Source organism: Heptranchias perlo, unplaced genomic scaffold (assembly GCF_035084215.1).
Source record: "Heptranchias perlo isolate sHepPer1 unplaced genomic scaffold, sHepPer1.hap1 HAP1_SCAFFOLD_1384, whole genome shotgun sequence".
NCBI classification, from domain to species: domain Eukaryota; kingdom Metazoa; phylum Chordata; class Chondrichthyes; order Hexanchiformes; family Hexanchidae; genus Heptranchias; species Heptranchias perlo.
This window is the reverse complement of record NW_027138629.1, coordinates 625-18,766: the sequence shown is the minus strand read 5'-3', so window position 1 is coordinate 18,766 and position 18,142 is coordinate 625. Positions and strand designations below refer to the sequence as shown.

The following is an 18,142-nucleotide window of genomic DNA, read 5'->3' as shown; positions in this document are numbered from 1 at the left end:
GTTGGCTGAAAAAATGTGATGAAGGCTAGTTATTGGCGTTTTAGCACTTCCTATCCTGAGTGCTGATTTTACGATATGCAATGGAATCTCAGTCTTGAAGGTTTCTCCTCATCATTTAACCTTTAACTGTGAGTTCCGCAGAAGGCCTCAGTTTGAGGTATAGCTGCGATTGGGTCTTGGAGTTCTTCAGCTGTTGGTCTGTGGGTTGTAACCGGGAGCAGAAACGAATGGTGGGAATCCCTGCAGGAAATAAATATACATCGCAGCATTTTTAAAGAGCAAGTCTTGCCATCTGAATCCCTTTGAAAACTTTTAAATGGCTTATTGATGTTACTCAACCTGATGGCATGAAGAATCTGTAACATCAATCAACATAGTCACAAACTCCAGGGTGCTTCATGGATCATCCATTAAAACTATGTGTTAATTCAACTCCCCTTGCACTGTGAGGTTGTAAAGCTCTTTGAAGACTGGTCCCCTGATACGATGAGCACTCAATGACTATCAGCATTCTTTTTTTATAAGACACCTTATCAAACGTCTTCTAAAAATCCATATACGCTCCATCTACTGCATTCACTTTATCTGTACAGTCAGTCACTTCTTAACAAAAGAACCTTAAATTTGCCACATATGACTTGGCTTTTAACAAATCACTCCTCAATTTCCCCATGCATCTTTAAATTCTCAATAATTTGACCTCAAGTTATGGATGCTGCCCAAACTCATTTTATGTAGGACTGTGACAGGCAACGGACAGAGGAGGCATTCATCTTGTCAATCTGGGCAAATTCTGAACCCACATTCCTTTTTTTATTCGTTCATGGGATGTGGGCATTGCTGGCAAGGCCAGCATTTATTGCCCATCCCTAATTACCCTTGAGAAGGTGGTGGTGAGCCACCTTCTTGAACCGCTGCAGTCCGTGTGGTGAAGGTTCTCCCACAGTGCTGTTAGGAAGGGAGTTCCAGGATTTTGACCCAATGACGATGAAGGCACGGCGATATATTTCCAAGTCTGGATGGTGGGTGACTTGGAGGGGAACCTGCAGGTAGTGTTGTTCCCATGTGCCTGCTGCTCTTGTCCTTCTAGGTGGTAGAGGTCGCGGGTTTGGGAGGTGCTGTTGAAGAAGCCTTAGCGAGTTGCTGCAGTGCATCCTGTGGATGGTACACACTGCAGTCGCAGTGCGCCGTTGGTGAAGGGAGTGAATGTTTAGGGTGGTGGATGGGGTGCCAATCAAGTGGGCTGTTTTGTCCTGGATGTTGTCGAGCTTCTCGAGTGTTGTTGGAGCTGCACTCATCCAGGCAAGTGGAGAGTATTCCATCACACTCCTGACTTGTGCCCTGTAGATGGTGAAGATGCTTTGGGGAGTCAGGAGGTGAGTCACTCGCTGCAGAATACCCAGCCTCTGACCTGCTCTTGTAGCCACAGTATTTATATGGCTGGTCCAGTTAAGTTTCTGGTCAGTGGTGACCCCCAGGATGTTGATGGTGGAGGATTCAGCGATGGTAATGCCGTTGAATGTCAAGGGGAGGTGGTTGGACTCTCTCTTGTTGGAGATGGTCATTGTCTGGCGCGAATTTACTTGCCACTTATCAGCCCAAGCCTGGATGTTGTCCAGGTCTTGCTGCATGCGGGCACGGACTGCTTCATTATCTGAGGGGTTGCGAATGGAACTGAACACTGTGCAATCATCAGCGAGCATCCCAATTTCTGACCTTATGATGGAGGGAAGGTCATTGATGAAGCAGTTGAAGATGGTTGGGCCGAGGACACTGCCCTGAGGAACTCCTGGGGCTGAGATGATTGTCCTCCAACAACCACTACCATCTTCCTTTGTGCTAGGTATGACTCCAGCCACTGGAAAGTTTTCCCCAATTCCCATTGACTTCAATTTTACTAGGGCTCCTTGGTGCCACACTCGGTCAAATGCTGCCTTGATGTCAAGGGCAGTCACTCTCACCTCACCTCTGGAATTCAGCACTTTTGTCCATGTTTGGACCAAGGCTGTAATGAGGTCTGGAGCCGAGTGGTCCTGGCGGAACCCATACTGAGCATCGGTGAGCAGGTTATTGGTAAGTGCTGCTTGATAGCACTGCCGACTGAGGTAAAAAGACTGGTATTAAACCCACCGCCGCACCCAGTCAACTCACTGTCCAGGCTCTTGGATGAAATAATGGCCTCTTGAACACGCAGGGCCACAGGCATTGATAGAACCGTACCCCTGTGTAGGCTAGCACCTTGAGGAGGAGAGCAAACTAGGGAAAATTCAACGGAAAGAACAAGGGCATGTTTATAATTACAGGGGCTTATAATAAATGCATTAAGTAAAAGGGTCATCAATAAAAAGGGGTTTATCATAATTTGTATATTTGAGAATTAAACTGTAAGGCTGAGTTGCAGTGAGATGTAAATGTAGAGTGCGTTTATGACCCTGGGAGAGAAGCACTCAGATGAAGGCCAGTGACCTCAAGTGCTGCTCTCCCGGGTTTTACTTCAGCCAGCCAGCCAGCTTCTGGTCCGTGTTGACCCTGTCAGTTGGGCAATCGGAAGAAAGCCTCCGTTTCCCGCTGCCTCTGACAACTGCTTTTGGGACTCTCTGAGTTGCGTCCTAACGCTGTCGGAGGTGTGCAATTTACCTCGTTTATGTTGACAGCTTGTAGCAGGAGTCCCGTGCACCTGCTAGTGATAGCATAGTATCAAAATAAAAATCTCAGGTGCCTAGTTTTAGAGAAAGAGATGATACCTGTGGGTTCCAGGATCACTTTTCAAGCCATACATGATGAATTGATGAATTGTTCCATAAGAATATTAAGCGTGTACAAGGTCCATGAATAGATGGAGAATGATGCGCTGAGATCTTGAGAACATTGCTGAACATTGCATAGTGCACTTTGTTATGTGGATATACGTCTCTCCGCTTCGATTCATTTTGTCCAGAACTGGTGGCGCTTCCTCATTCAGACACTCCGACAAACCACAAAAACAGTCCAGATTAGTAATCATTCAGATGCAGCCCCTTTAAATGACTGTGGAGTTGGTGGCTTAATGTAGAGGACCAGGATGTGTCAGATCACCCCAGAGGGTCTTTTCCAACTTCCAAGGAAGGATATATTGGCCTTGAAGTGGGTGCAACGCAAATTCACCAGAATGGAATCGGGGCTAAAAGGGTTAAATTATGAGGACAGGTTGCATAGACTAGGCTTGTATTCCCTCATGTATAGAAGATTAAGGGGTAATCTAATTGAGATGTTTAAGATGATTAAAGGATTTGATAGGGTAGATAGAGAGAAACTATTTCCTCTGGTGGAGGAGTCCAGAACAAGGGGACATAACCTTAAAATGAGAGCTAGGCCATTGGGGGCTGATGTCAGGAAGCACTTCTTCACACAAAGGGTAGTGGAAATCTGGAACTCTCTCCCCAAAAAAGCTGTTGAAGCTGGAGGTCAATTGAAAATTTCAAATTTCTAGATATCCAATGCCACCCTTTGGGTCTGAAAAAAAGAGTCAACCAGGACAGACCATTATGGATTCATTCTGATTTTCCCCATTGACCCCTTAGGGTTGCTACCGTACTATGTAGAGAATGCCTTCCTTTGAAGGATGAGCAAATCTTGCAAAGTAGATAATGTTACTATCCTGGGGACTTCATAAACTGCATTAGAAGCCACCATCTCTCTTTTCTTGCTGAATCTAATTTGAATTTATTTGGTGACTTGTTCTGCTTACTCAGTTCACGGATATGAGTGCTGGGGGATTGAATCGTTTTTTGTTTTATGCTCCCATTGTCAGGATTGAGCACTCTTGGATTAGATACATCACAGGTTAGATGTAGGCTAAGGCTTATCTGCACTTTCCCATCAAGCTATCTCAGGTCAGTACAGCATAGGTTACAAACAGAATAAAGCTCTCTCCACACTGCCCCATTAAGCACTCCTAGGGCAGGCACAACATGGATGAGATACAGAGTAAAGCTTCCTCTACATTGCCCCATCAAACACTCCTAGGTCAGATACGGCACAGGATGGATGTAGAGTAAAGCTGCTTGAACTGTATCTGGACAATAGAAAGAAAGAACTTGCATTTATGTAGCGCTTTTCACAACCTCAGGAGGTCCCAAAGCTCTTCACAGCCAATGAAGTACTTTTGAAGTGTTGACACTGTTACCATGCAGGAAACACGCAGCTAATTTGCACACAGCAAGGTCCCACAAATACCAATATGATACTGACCAGATAATTAAAAAAAAATATGGACCAGGACACTTCTTTGAATAGTGCCAATGGGACCTTTTACGCCCATTGGAGAGGGGAGAAGGGGCCTCAGTTTAACGTCTAATCCGAAAGACAGCACCTTTGACAGTGCAGCACTCCCTCTGAACTGTACTGAAGTGTCAGCTTGGATTATGTGCTCACTTGAACCCACAACATTCTGACTCACTCCTCTGAGTGCTACCACTGAGCCACAGCTGACACTGTGCATTAAGTCTATTTTGAGAAAAGCCCCTCTCTCCATTCACCAGTGTGACATTTCCATTTATACCACAGCAGATATTTTGCTTGTTTTTTTCATTCTAAGGACTTTTTCATGGTTTTACCTTTTAAAAACTCATTTGGAGAAAATGTTCTTCAAAACAGTGCATACATTCTACACTTGACCACACAGCAGCAGGCTGATCGACACTTTCACTATCTCCAGCTGCACTGAAACCCGCATGAAAAATGCAGTGCATCGTAAAACCCTGCTTTCCACCTCTCTACCGGTTTAAGACTCGTGCGCCTTGATTTAGATGTCACTCGTACACTAATCTCGTAACTCTCTTTGCCCTTGAGTTATTGGTACAGGCTACTTGCGGTCCATAGTAAATCATATCCCACAGGTCTTAATAATTTATCATCTCTTTCCCACATCAGCTGACCTTGCAAGAATGCCAATTAGCACTGAATTATGGGCAGCTTTGTGCCGTGCGCCTGCATCTACTTAGATGTGGATCGACACTGCCACGAGCTGATTTGACATGGGACTATTGCAGTCAGCAGAGATTTCCATCTAGTCAATTTGGATCAGATCCAGACTTGGATAGTGGAGGTATAGAGAAGGTTCCTCTAACTCACTATCACCCAGAATATTACCTCAAACTAAGCCAAGAAAGTAGAACCAGAGAGCATAAATTCAAATTAGTGCAGTAATTTTACAACCAACACCACTAAATCAGATTGACTAGTCATTTATCTCATTGTTTATCGTGGGACCTTGCTGTGCGTAAATTGGCTGCCATATTTGCCTGCATTACAACAGTGATTACACTTCAAAAATAATTAATTGGCTGTAAAGTGCTTTGGAATGTCCCGTGGGTGTGAAAGGCGCTATATAAATGCAAGTTCTTTCTTTCCTCCTCTTAGGAAGAGTTAGGAGGAACTTCTTCACTTCACAACTGCTGAATGTTTGAAATAATCTGCCAGACATGTCAGTAGAGGCAAGAACATTTAGAATGTTCAAAATGGGGGAGGATGCTGGAAAGAAAGAAAGATTTGCATAGAATTTACAGCACAGAAACAGGCCATTCAGACCAACTGGTCCATGCTGCTGTTAATGCTCCACACGAACCTCCTCCCACCCCTCTTCATCTAACCCTATCAGCATACCCTTCTGTTCCTTTCACCCTCATGTACTGATCTAGCTTCCCCTTAAATGCAAGTATGCTTTTGGCCTCACCTACTCCTTGTGGCAGCAAGTTCCACATTCTAACCACTCTCTAGGTAAAGATGTTTCTCCTGAATTCCTTGTTGGATTTACTAGTTTTAGACTCCCTCACAAGTAGGAACATCTCTACATCTGTCCTATCAAACCCCTTCATAATTTTAAAGACCTCTATCAGGTCACCTCTCTGTCTTGTCTTTTCTGGAGAAAAGAGCCCCAGTATATATGTAATGCCTTTCACGACCTCAGGATGTCCCAAAGCGATTTACAGCCAATTAAGTATTTTCGTCTAGTCACTGTTGCAATGTAGGAAATATGGCAGCCAATTTGCACACAGCATGGACCCTCAACAGCATAGGAATAGGAGTAGGCCATTCAGTCTCTCGAGCCTGTTCTGCCATTCAGTGAGATCATGGCTGACCTGTATCTTAACTCCATCCACCCGCTTTGGGTATCCCTTAATACCCTTGACTAGTAAAAATCGATCGACTTCAGATTTACAATTATTAATTGAGCCAGCTTCTACTGCTTTTTGTAGGAGAGGGTTCCATACTTCTAACACCCTTTGTATGAGGAAGTTTCCTAACTTCTCTCCTGAATGGCCTGACTCTGATTTTAAGGTTATGTCCCCTTGCCTTAAACTCCCCTACCAGCTGAAAAAGTTTCTCTCTATCTACCCTTTTAATTCCTTTCAAAATCCTCAATCAAATCACCCCTTAACTTCTATAATTCCAGGGAATACAAACCTAGTTTATGTAATCTCTCCTCATAATCTAACCCTTGGAGACCCGGTAACATTCTGTTGAATCTGTGCTGTACTCCTTCCAAGGCCCATATACCCTTTCTAAGTTGTGCCCAGAACTGTACACAGTACTCCAGATGTGGTCTGACCAGGGCTTTGTATAACTGTAGCAAAACTTCCTCCCCTTTATATTCTAGCCCTCTAGTTATAAAGGCTAACATTCCATTAGCCTTTTTGATTATTTTTTGTACCTGACTACAACATTTTAGTGATCTGTGCACATGGGCTCCTAAATCACTTTGGACCTCTGCTGTTCCTAGCTTTTCATCATTTAAAACATTATTGGGTCTACCCCTTTTGGTCCAAAATGGATGACCTCAGACTTACCAGCATTGAAATCCATCTGCCATAGTTTTGGCCCACTCACTTAATCTATCAATGTCTGTAATTTTATGCCCCTGTCTACACTACTTACTGTGCCAATCTTTGTGTCATCAGCATGGATATATGGCTCTCTATTGTGTTATGTAAGTCATTAATAAATATAGTTAATAGTTGGATTATCGTGGGATGAGAGTGTTGTCTTATGAGGAAAGATTGAGTAGATTGGGTCTATTCTCTCAAGTTTAGAAGAATGAGAGTCGATCTCATTGAAATGTATAACATTCTCAGAGGGCTTGACATGGTAGATGCTGAGAGGATGTTTCCCCTGGCTGGAGAGTCTAGAACTAGGGGACACAGTCTCAGGATAAGGGGTTGGACATTTAGGATTGAGATGTGGAAGAATTTCTTCACTCAGAGGGTCGTGAATATTTGGAATTCTCTACCCCAGAGGGCTGTGGATGCTCAGTCGTTGAGTACATTCAAGACTGAGAGCGAAAGATTTTTGGACTCTAAGAGAATCAAGGGATATGGGGATTGGGCGGGAAAGTGCAGTTGAGGTCGAAGATCAGCCATGGTCTTATTGAATGGAGGGGCAGGCTTGTGGGGCCGTATGGCCTACTCCTGCTCCTATTTCTTGTGTTCTTACGTTTAGGCCCCATCACAGATACTTATGGGACACCACTAATAACTTCCTTCCAATTCGAGTCTGTCTGTCTTCTACTGCCTGACCAGGTCAATAATTTGACTTCAGTTCCATGAACTTTAATTTTAGCTAACAGTCAGTTATGTGTAACCTTATTGAGTGCCTTCAGGAAGTCCATATAAACTACACCCATAGACATTCCCCTGTCTACTACTGTTACTTCCTCAAAAAATTCAATCAGGTTCATTAGACAAGACCTACCCTTTACAAATCCATGTTGGCTCTCTCTAATCAGCTCAAATTTCTCTAAGTGCTCAGTCACTCTGCCCTTAATTATAGATTCCAATAACCTCCCCACAACAGATGTTAGACTAACAGGTCTATAATTTCCTGGTTTCTCTCTCTCACCATTCTTAAACAGTGGAGTTACGTTTGCAATTTTCCAATCTAAAGGGACAATTCCTGAATTGAGAGCGCTTTGGAAGATTATGCCTAAGCATCTGCAGTTTCCTCACCTACTTCCTTTAAAACCCTGGGGTGGAAACCATCAGGTCCTGGGGATTTGTCAGTCTTTGGTACCATTATTTTTCTAATACTGTTTTCTTGCTTGTGTTAACTTTAATGAGTTCCCGTCCTTGATTCATTATTAGTTTCCCTGGAATGTCAGGTATATTATCCTCTTCCTCTGCTGTGAAGACTGACACAAAGTAATTATTCAACAAGTCTGTCATTTCCTTATTTTCACCCACATTTGTTTTTGAAGGGCCTTGACTACCCTTTCTCTTCTAATTTAATTGTAAAAACTTTTTGTGTTAATCTTGATATCCCTCGCAAGTTTCTCTTTGTATTCCCTTTTTACAGCTCTTACTATCTTTTTTGTCTTCCTTTGCTGTTCTTTATATCTCTCCCAGTCTCCTGGATCTACACTATTCTTTGCACTTTTGTATGCTCTTTCCTTTAGTTTTATGTTATCTTTCACCTCTTTTGTCGACCATGGTTGTTTTATTTGGAAAGTAGAGCTCTTACCCCTTAGGGGTGTATACTGGTCCTGTATTAAGCTAAATTCTTTTTTTGGACACCTCCCACTGTTCATCTGCAGTTTTACCTGATAACAGTTCTGACCAGTTTCCTGTCGTCAGTCTCTGTCTCATCCTGTTAAAGCTAGCCTTACCAAAATCTAGAATCTTAGTAACTGTGTTAAGTTTCTTTTTTTCAAACCTAACAATGAATTCAATCATATTATGATCACTGATAGATAAATATTCCCTTATTGCTGGATTATTAACTAATTCTGGCTTATTACTCATCACTAAATCTAGTATGACCTGTTGGTTCTAGAACATATTGCTCCGGAAAACAGTGCGATAACGACCAGATAATGTGTTTTTCGCGATGTTGGTTGAGGGATAAATATTGGCCGGGATACTGGGGAAAACTCCCCCGCTCTTCTAAAAAGTAGTGCCATGGCATCTTTTACGTCCACTCGAGAGGGCAGACGGGGCCTCGGTTTAACATCTCATCCGACATTGCAGCACTCCCTCTGTACTGCACTGAAGTGTCAGCCTAGACTATATGCTCAAGTCTCTGGAATAGGACTTTAACCCACAACCTTCTGACTCAGAAATAAGAGCGGGGGCGCTGAGCCATGGCTTGCTAGGATGGGAGGGTCTGGATGGGCAGAATGACCTTTTGACTGACTTTCCTTGGTTGATCTATGCTTCCTACCCATAGATCTCTCCACACCACAACTCATTCCCAGTCACTAGCTCTTCAATCTCTGCCATTTCTGCTGGGAAGTACATGTGTGGGGTTGCTCACTCTCATCATAGTTTACTTTTTCGCTCCTTCCCTCATGGTTGGCCTCTGCTCACAAACTCCTCCCGCCATATCTGATGCACGGTTCCACTGTACAGTTACTGAGCAATATTGCAGATTTTAAGGGGTGAAAAAAAAAACACAAAGTAGTACCTGAATTGGTGAACAGTTTCAATAGTAGGGAGGGGTGAGTCCTGCGGAGAAATAGAGTGAATTTATGGACCCCGCACCTCCAAAAAATTGTTGAGTGACCATACGCTGGGTTCCAATTGTGATTATGTTCAGAAATTTTGATTATTCTGGGAAAGAAAATGCAGCCCTTAAATATATTCTGTGCAAGTGCAAGATGGAGTGATACAGGGGAGATGGGGTGAGTTTACCCTGCTGCGAAGTTCTAATACTAACTGGTGTTTTGTGTGATATGTAGTAAAAAGAGTAATATATCCTCCCTTTTTAATAAAAAAAAAATGCCCAGCCAAACCTTATTTACTCCCCTTTTTGCCACTCATTTTATATTCAAAATTGTATGACTGCTAACCTTCATCCCTTGACTTCAAAGGGCACTACTCTGACATTGCTGAACAGCGTGAAGAGAGCCGCGTTCACTCAAGTAAGTGAGCGGTGAATCTTTTATCTGCATATGTTTTTTTAAAAAAAGAAACTTTTTAATATAAAGATTTTCACAAGTCGAAATAAAGTTTAGGCCTGGCAAAACAGGAGCAATAGAAGCGTTTTAAATTTGTGACTATTCCACTGAAGCTTTTTTTTTGACTAAATATGCCAAAGAGTAACGAGTTAAGTTCACGGCAGTTACTCATTTATCGGGACTCAGGTGATGTAAACCATGAATTTAGCTCGGTAAATGTCGCTGCTTTGCAATTCGCTCTCTGCCTTCTATTATTGTATACTTAGAGCCAACTTAAATTCAGGCTTCTATATTCCATACATATTGGAGGAACAATCACAAGTAGCTACAAGGTGTATGTGTTTAAGCGGTGTACTATGATGAGGTTCGATGAGAAGTGGCAGAATCCCGATTGACTCTCAAATTCTCTCCTTCAACACCGTGCTAGTAAGACAACTTTTTTGGGAGAGGGCAGGGTGATGTCTTCAAAACTTTGGACATTTCTTAGAGTAAAATTTAAATGTACATTTCTGGAATATGAATACTACCTGATTTTTGGGGGGCGGTGTGGGGGGATAGATGGAGGCGAGAGGGATTGGGTCTGGCAGTAGAAAGTCAAAACTGGAAATGCTGCAAATGCACATCAAGTAAGTCAGCATATGAAAGAGCACAAAGGGTTGAGGCTTTTGGCCGTGACTGTTCTGATGAAGGGTCTCCATCTGAAATGGAGACTTTCCTTTCATTTTCTAAAACTGACTGACCACCTGTGCATCTTCAGCACTTGCTGTTTTTATTTTATATTTCCTTGTTTGCAGTTTCTTTTCTTTAACGGAACATTGAAACCTAATACATGAATGTCCGAGGTCATATTAAATGATTAAAGCTTTGAAGTGCCAAAGCCCGGTTCCGTATCCAAGTGCCCAGCTCATTTTGCATTGACTTTGGCTCAATCTGGTAAAATACGCACCAAAAACTTGTCTGCGTTACCAGTGTTTGCATTCTCTGTTTGTTGCTGCAGATCCCTCGGAAAACCGTCTATGACCAGTTGAATCACATCCTAATTTCAGACGAGCAGTTGCCGGAAAACATAATTCTGATCAATACATCAGACTGGCAGGGACAGGTACGTACCAATCCATGGGGCATGCTTCTACCAGATTTTCCTACATTGCTGCAGGAGTTCCTCAGGGCAGTGTCCTCGGCCCAACCATCTTCAGCTGCTTCATCAATGACCTTCCCTCCATCATAAGGTCAGAAATGGGGATGTTTGCTGATGACTGCACAGTGTTCAGTTCCATTCGCAACCCCTCAGATAATGAAGCAGTCCGAGCCTGCATGCAGCAAGACCTGGACAACATCCAGGCTTGGGCTCATAAGTGGCAAGTAACATTCGCGCCAGATAAGTGCCAGGCAATGACCATCTCCAACAAGAGAGAGTCTAACCACCTCCCCTTGACATTCAACGGTATTACCATCGCCGAATCCCCCACCATCAACATCCTGGGGGTCACCATTGACCAGAAACTTAACTGGACCAGCCATATAAATACTGTGGCTACGAGAGCAGGTCAGAGGCTGGGTATTCTGCGGCGAGTGACTCACCTCCTGACTCCCCAAAGCCTTTCCACCATCTACAAGGCACAAGTCAGGAGTGTGATGGAATACTCTCCACTTGCCTGGATGAGTGCAGCTCCAACAACACTCAAGAAGCTCGACACCATCCAAGATAAAGCAGCCCGCTTGATTGGCACCCCATCCACCACCCTAAACATTCACTCCCTTCACCACCGGCGCACTGTGGCTGCAGTGTGCACCATCCACAGGATGCACTGCAGCAACTCGCCAAGGCTTCTTCGACAGCACCTCCCAAACCCGCGACCTCTACCACCTAGAAGGACAAGGGCAGCAGGCGCATGGGAACAACACCACCTGCACGTTCCCCTCCAAGTCACACACCATCCCGACTTGGAAATATATCGCCGTTCCTTCATTGTCGCTGGGTCAAAATCCTGGAACTCCCTTCCTAACAGCATTGTGGGAGAACCGTCACCACACGGACTGCAGCGGTTCAAGAAGGCGGCTCACCACCACCTTCTCGAGGGCAATTAGGGATGGGCAATAAATGCCGGCCTTGCCAGCGACGCCCACATCCCGTGAACGAATAAAAAAAAAAAACAGTTACTACACTTCAGAGCAGTACTGAGGGAGTGCTGCACTGTCGGAGGTGGTGTCTTTCGGATGAGCCGTTAAACCGAGACCTCCATCTGCCCTCTCAGGTGGACGTAAAAGATCCCATGGCACTATTCGAGGAGGAGCATGGGCTTCTCCTGGTGTACTGGCTAACATTTATCCCTCAACCAACACCTAAAACAGATGATCTGGTCTTTTATTTCATTGCTGTTTGTGAGACCTTGCTGTGCGCAAATTGGCTGCCACGTTTCCCACATTATGACAGTGACTACTCTTTTACAACCAATGATGTAGTTTTTAAATGTAAGGAGTCGCACAACACCAGGTTATAGTCCAACAGCTTTATTTGAAATCACAAGCTTTCGGAGCTTTGCTCCTTCGTCAGGTGAAGTGAAGAGATGCATAAAGGCACAGCATATATAGTCAGAGAACAATGCTTGGTGATTACAGATAATCTTTCTAACTGCCCTTTATCACACCTCGGCAGAGAGATAATCACAGCAATCAAAGGAGTGAATGGTGTTCAAACAGGTTAGTCAGGAAAACATGACATCCAAGAATACTGAAGTGGGGTCACAAGGGGTCAAATGTAGCAGATGCTGGGGTTTGTATTGAAAACAGATAACTTTTTTCGCTGGAAATCGCAGCAGGTCCGGCTGCATCTGTGTACGGAGAACAAGCCAACTACAACTTGAGTCTGGATGACTCTACGTCAGGTGGGGTTACATGTAGCGTGACATGAACCCAAGATCCCAGTTGAGGCCGTCCTCATGGGTGCGGAACTTGGCTATCAATTTCTGCTCGACGATTTTGCGTTGTCGTGTGTCTCGAAGGCCGCCTTGGAGAACGCTTACCCGAAGATCGGAGGCTGAATGATAGCCAAGTTCCGCACCCATGAGGACGGCCTCAACCGGGATCTTGGGTTCATGTCACGCTACATGTAACCCCACCTGACGTAGAGTCATCCAGACTCAAGTCGTAGTTGGCTTGTTCTCCGTACACAGATGCGGCCGGACCTGCTGCGATTTCCAGCAAAAAAAAGTTATCTGTTTTTAATACAAACCCCAGCATCTGCTACATTTGACCCCTTGTGACCCCACCTCAGTATTCTTTGATGTAATGTTTCCCTGACTAACCTGTTTGAACACCATTCACTCCTTTGATTGCTGCGATTATCTCTCTGCCGAGGTGTGATAAAGGGCAGTTAGAAAGATTATCTGTAGATCACCAGGCATTGTTCTCTGACTATATATGCTGTGCCTTTATGCATCTCTTCACTTCACCTGACGAAGGAGCAAAGCTCCGAAAGCTTGTGATTTTAAATAAAGTTGGACTATAACCTGGTGTTGTGCGACTCCTTACATTTGTCCACCCCAGTCCATCACCGGCATCTCCACATCGTAGTTTTTAAACAATTTGGAATATCCTGAGGTTGTGATAGGCACTGTATAAATGCAAGTCTTTCTTTCTATCTTTAGATGGAAAAAGATCAACCTGTTGTGATTTTAGTGACTTTTGAGTCATAATGCGACATGTGTGTCTTGTCATCATCTGCCCAATCCCACCAAGACAATCAACAAGTGCCATCTCCCCATCTCCGTATTGATTTATGCTGCTGGGATATAACTTTCCCACCAATTTTCTCTCCTGAAGGTGTTAACTCCTTTTATGAGGCTGCAGGTCCACGGTGATGATAGCCCTTTGGCAGCTCGTCCACACGCCTTGACCGCACGTGTCAACAGGCTATCTGACTATGGACCACGTTGCAATTAAGAGCCAAATCCTGTCCTCCACTTCAAACAGGGATCAGTGGATAGTGATCAGGAATGACAACCCTGGCCAGCTTTTCTCTTCCCTAATTCAGGGATGCTGTCGCCAAATGTAGCACCCAATTGCAGACTGAAGATTGAACCTGGGACCTTCCTGGTCTGTATGGCTCAGAGATGGTGATGTTACCTGTCACCCATGTGGTGGAGAGGCTTATTTTCTTTTCTTTTACATTTCCCCCTTTTGTTATCCAACAGGGGTACTGTAGCCTAGTGGTTATAGAATTGGACTAGTGACCCAGAGATTGTGAGCTCAAATCCCAGCAGGGCAAATTGAATTCAATAAATCTGGTAATTTGTGGGCTGGCACCAGTAAAAATGACCATAAAAGCTGCTGGATGGTTGTAGAAACCCAACTGGTTCACTAATGTACTTCAGGGAGGGCTAAGCTTGTGAACCCCTACCCAGTCAGTCCGTGGTTGGCTCTTAACACTCTCAGGCTAATTAAGGTTGGGCAATAAAATGCAGCTTTGCAAGTGTTGCCCACTTCCCAAGAACCTATAAAGCAAAAAACAGAATGTGCTATTCCCTTAGCTCCTAATCCTCTGCCACTAGTGGATGTGTGAAAGATGCTCCAGTTGACTGATTCTGATTTTTTTTCACCCAATGTCGCCCTTTCATTCAGCATGTTCATCCGAGCCGCATTCTTGGTTTGCCACTGTGCCGAGCTCGGTAATTAATATTGAGACTGTGGCTCTGAGACTCGATAAGAGAAAAGGATAGCTGTTTAATGATACTTTACTGCCTTACAGTATGTGTCAGAGTTACTACAGAAACACAACCTCCCAATCGTGTGCACGTGTTCTTCTGCAGATATACAAGCAGCGTTCACTACCATCGTCTCCAGGATACAACGCTTGTGAGTTAGAACATTCTTGGTTATTATGGTCATTGATTATCATTTTGTGTGCTATACATACGCATGTATACAGGGGAATGTGTATATGTGTGTATGTATGTGCGTATGTATCTGCATGTGTATGCATTTATATATGCCTGCATGTGTGCATATATATGTGTGTGTGTGTGTGTGGGTGGGGGGGGGGTGTTTGTTACATCAAATTATAACGAAACTACAGCACAGAAACAGGCCATTCGGCCCTACTGGTCTATGCCGGTGTTTATGCTCCACGTCGTGTGTGTGTGTGTCCCCAAACTGGTCTATGCAGGTTTATGCTCCACACTGGCTGTGTGTATGTATGTATACACTTGAGTATGTATATGTACATGAGAGAGTGTGTATGTGCATACGTGTACATTGTATATATTGAACTTGGTCTATACGAGCCGCCCTAGTAGGTATATGTTTGATCCGTATACAACCAGCCCTCCCATACGCTGTTGCAAATTCACTAAATCCCTGATAAGGGAGAGGCTGTGCTATGCTTTATCGATGTCTGCTCTTGAAGCCGTGGGCAATCTTGTGGTAAGTACTTGAAATGCTTAGTTCCAGGGGGAAAAAATTATATTTTTCAAAATAATCCCATTTACAGAGCTCTGTATTCATCCATCTGAACCCCTTGGAGTCCGTCGCTATCCGCCCGTTCCGAGGATTTGAGTACAGGAGCAGGGATGTCTTACTGCAGTTGTACAGGGCCTTGGTGAGACCACATCTGGAGTATTGTGTGCAGTTTTGGTCTCCTTATCTGAGGAAGGATGTCCTTGCCATGGAGGGGGTGCAACAAAGGTTTACCAGACTGATTCCTGGGATGGCAGGACTGACGTGTGAGGAGAGATTGGGTCGACTAGGCCTGTATTCACTAGAGTTTAGAAGAATGAGAGGTGATCTCATCGAAACATATAAAATTCTAGAAGGACCAGACAGACTAGATGCAGGGAGGATGTTCCCGATGGCTGGGGAATCCAGGACCAGGGGTCACAGTCTCAGGAAACGGAGTATGCCATTTAGAACCGAGATGAGGAGAACTTTCTTCACCCAGAGGGTGGTGAACCTATGGAATTCTCTACCACAGAAGGCAGTGGAGGCCAAGTCATTAGATGTATTCAAGAAGAAGATATATATATTTCTTAATGCTAAAGGGATCAAGGGATATGAGGAAAAAGCGGGAACAGGGTACTGAGTTAGACGATCAGCCATGATCATTTTGAATGGCGGAGCAGGCCCGAATGGCCTACTCTTGCTCCTATTTTCTATGTTTCTATGTTCCTATCCTTTTTAATGTAATTTAGTTTTACTTTCTTTTTCCTCCTGTTGTGTCCCCACACCTTTCCCTTGCTGAGAGGACAGGTTGAAGATTTGCCTCCTGTCCCCCCAAGTGTCTGTATTTAGCTGGCTTTCAGAGAAATGTGGGCGCAGCCTCCTTCCCTTTGGGGAAGGGTCTGGCTCTTCTTTGCACCTGCCGATAGCAGTTCTACCTTCTTGGCTCAGTCAGCAAAACTCATACCTCTGGATCAAAGTGGATGTGAGCCCTGCACGAGGCCACAAACACGTAACCTGGGCTGATGTGGATGGAGTGCTAAAGTGCCATCTTTTCGATGACATGTTAAACCGAGGTCTTGCCTTCTGCTTTGAAGAAGCACAAGGGGTCAGCTCAAGATCCTGGCCAACATTCTTCCCTCAACCTGGTGCAGAATGGCTTCCTTGCAGAATGGCCTATATAACGACATTCACTGCACTTCTTTCTGTCAAGTGATTTGAGGTATTCCAATGGTAAAGACACTATATAGATACATATTCATCATATTCTTCATATTGTCACCACTATCAGTGTGATCGGTCAGTTAAAATCAGTCACAGGCATTTTTTTTCTTTCGTTATAATTCAGATATCTGAGGGCATTTCTTCCTAACTTCAGAGTTAACTCCTTATTCAGGGCGCTCCAATCAGAAATGCTCTGCGATGGTAGATCTAAATATGCCAACAAAATCAGTCAACTGATACTGGACCAGAAAGCCCCCACGTTCAATTTCCGTTGTGTTTTGCGCTAGTTGATCTTAACCAAGTTGGCAGTGGGACAATTACAATTGGCCTCCGCATCCCTGGGCTAGTGAGGGGACAAAAATCAACCAGGGTTTCTACTCCTGATCATATCTGTTGATCACCCGCTTGCAAGTGTGTGCATGAAGATATTGGTGAGGATGGGTTAGGACTTGACTATGATGCCCTCCACTGTCAATTGCATTGCTGACACTCAGACTAGGCTCACGCTTGGGTGAGGAACGAAATGAGAGCCGGCCACTGTGCAATAAAATAAATGGCCAGATCATCCGTTTTAGGTGTTGGTTGAGGGATAAATGTTGGCCTGGATCTTTTACATCCACCAGAGAGGGCAGACGAAGTCTCAGTTTTACTCCCTCAGTGCTGCACTTGAGTGCCAGCCTGGGTTATGTGCTCAAATCTTTGAAGTGGGACTTGAACCCATGACCTTCTGTCTCAAAGGCGAGAGAGGTACCAACCAAGCCACAGCTGACACCGTAAGATGAGTCTGGTATGATGTAACCATTTTTCCAGCTATCTGAAACTGGAAAGAGCCTGGTAATATTTGTCTTCGGGATCCGTTGCATGGAATGGTGCATTGAGGGCTTACGTCACTACTTCCTTTATTACGTTGTCAATCAGTGCTTTTGACTAGCTTTGTGTTGAGGGCCACAATCCCAAGCAGCACCATGTTCAAGGGCCATTCCAAGAATACTGCACCCACATTATGAGATTCTCCTTTTAAATGCAATCAAGGAGTCGAAGCCAGCTTCTTCTCCATAGAGAAGGAAATCAAAAAAGTACAAGGCCGAAACTTCCCTTAAAAGCTATAGGCCTCACTGCTCTAATAGAGCTCTTTCACTTGCTGTGTGGGTATGAGGATAGCTCCACCCTCTGATTGAATTGCCTTAATTTCCCCACACTGGGTGGAACGAAAGGGAGCCTCACTGAATCCCAAATTTGGTGGTATCCCAGGAACGGATGGGCTGTGAATGGAGGCTCAGGGACAGATGGAGCAGATCTTCCAAGACTCGGAGGTGGACTGCAGGTAGCCAGCAGGTTACATTATGAGAACAACTGCCTTCCGCTAATTAGCGTAGAGATATCTCCCAAAATACCATTTGATAATGGAGCTGATTTTGCTGTAAAAATAACAGTGAGGCTAACAGCTCTCACCATTATTCATGTGCAAATCAGGCAGTAACTTTCACCGATCGCGCATGAGAAGTTAAATGAGGAATTCCCGAAGTTGCTCACCAAAATGCAACGCTCTTCCAAAAG

General features: G+C 44.3%; 1 protein-coding gene across 1 annotated transcript in view; it reads left to right on the top strand.

Annotated features, from left to right (window-relative positions):
• The window catches only part of LOC137308771 (phosphofurin acidic cluster sorting protein 2-like), a gene marked incomplete at both ends in the record, with an annotated part of 35,307 nt that extends 20,525 nt beyond the window's left edge, over positions 1–14,782 (top strand). Inside the window, 3 exons of the mRNA XM_067977274.1 lie at positions 9,842–9,892; positions 10,926–11,030; positions 14,676–14,782. Of these exons, the coding sequence (XP_067833375.1) occupies positions 9,842–9,892; positions 10,926–11,030; positions 14,676–14,782 (263 nt within the window). The remainder of the gene's footprint in view (positions 1–9,841; positions 9,893–10,925; positions 11,031–14,675) is intronic.
• Between the last annotated feature and the right edge of the window lie 3,360 nt (positions 14,783–18,142).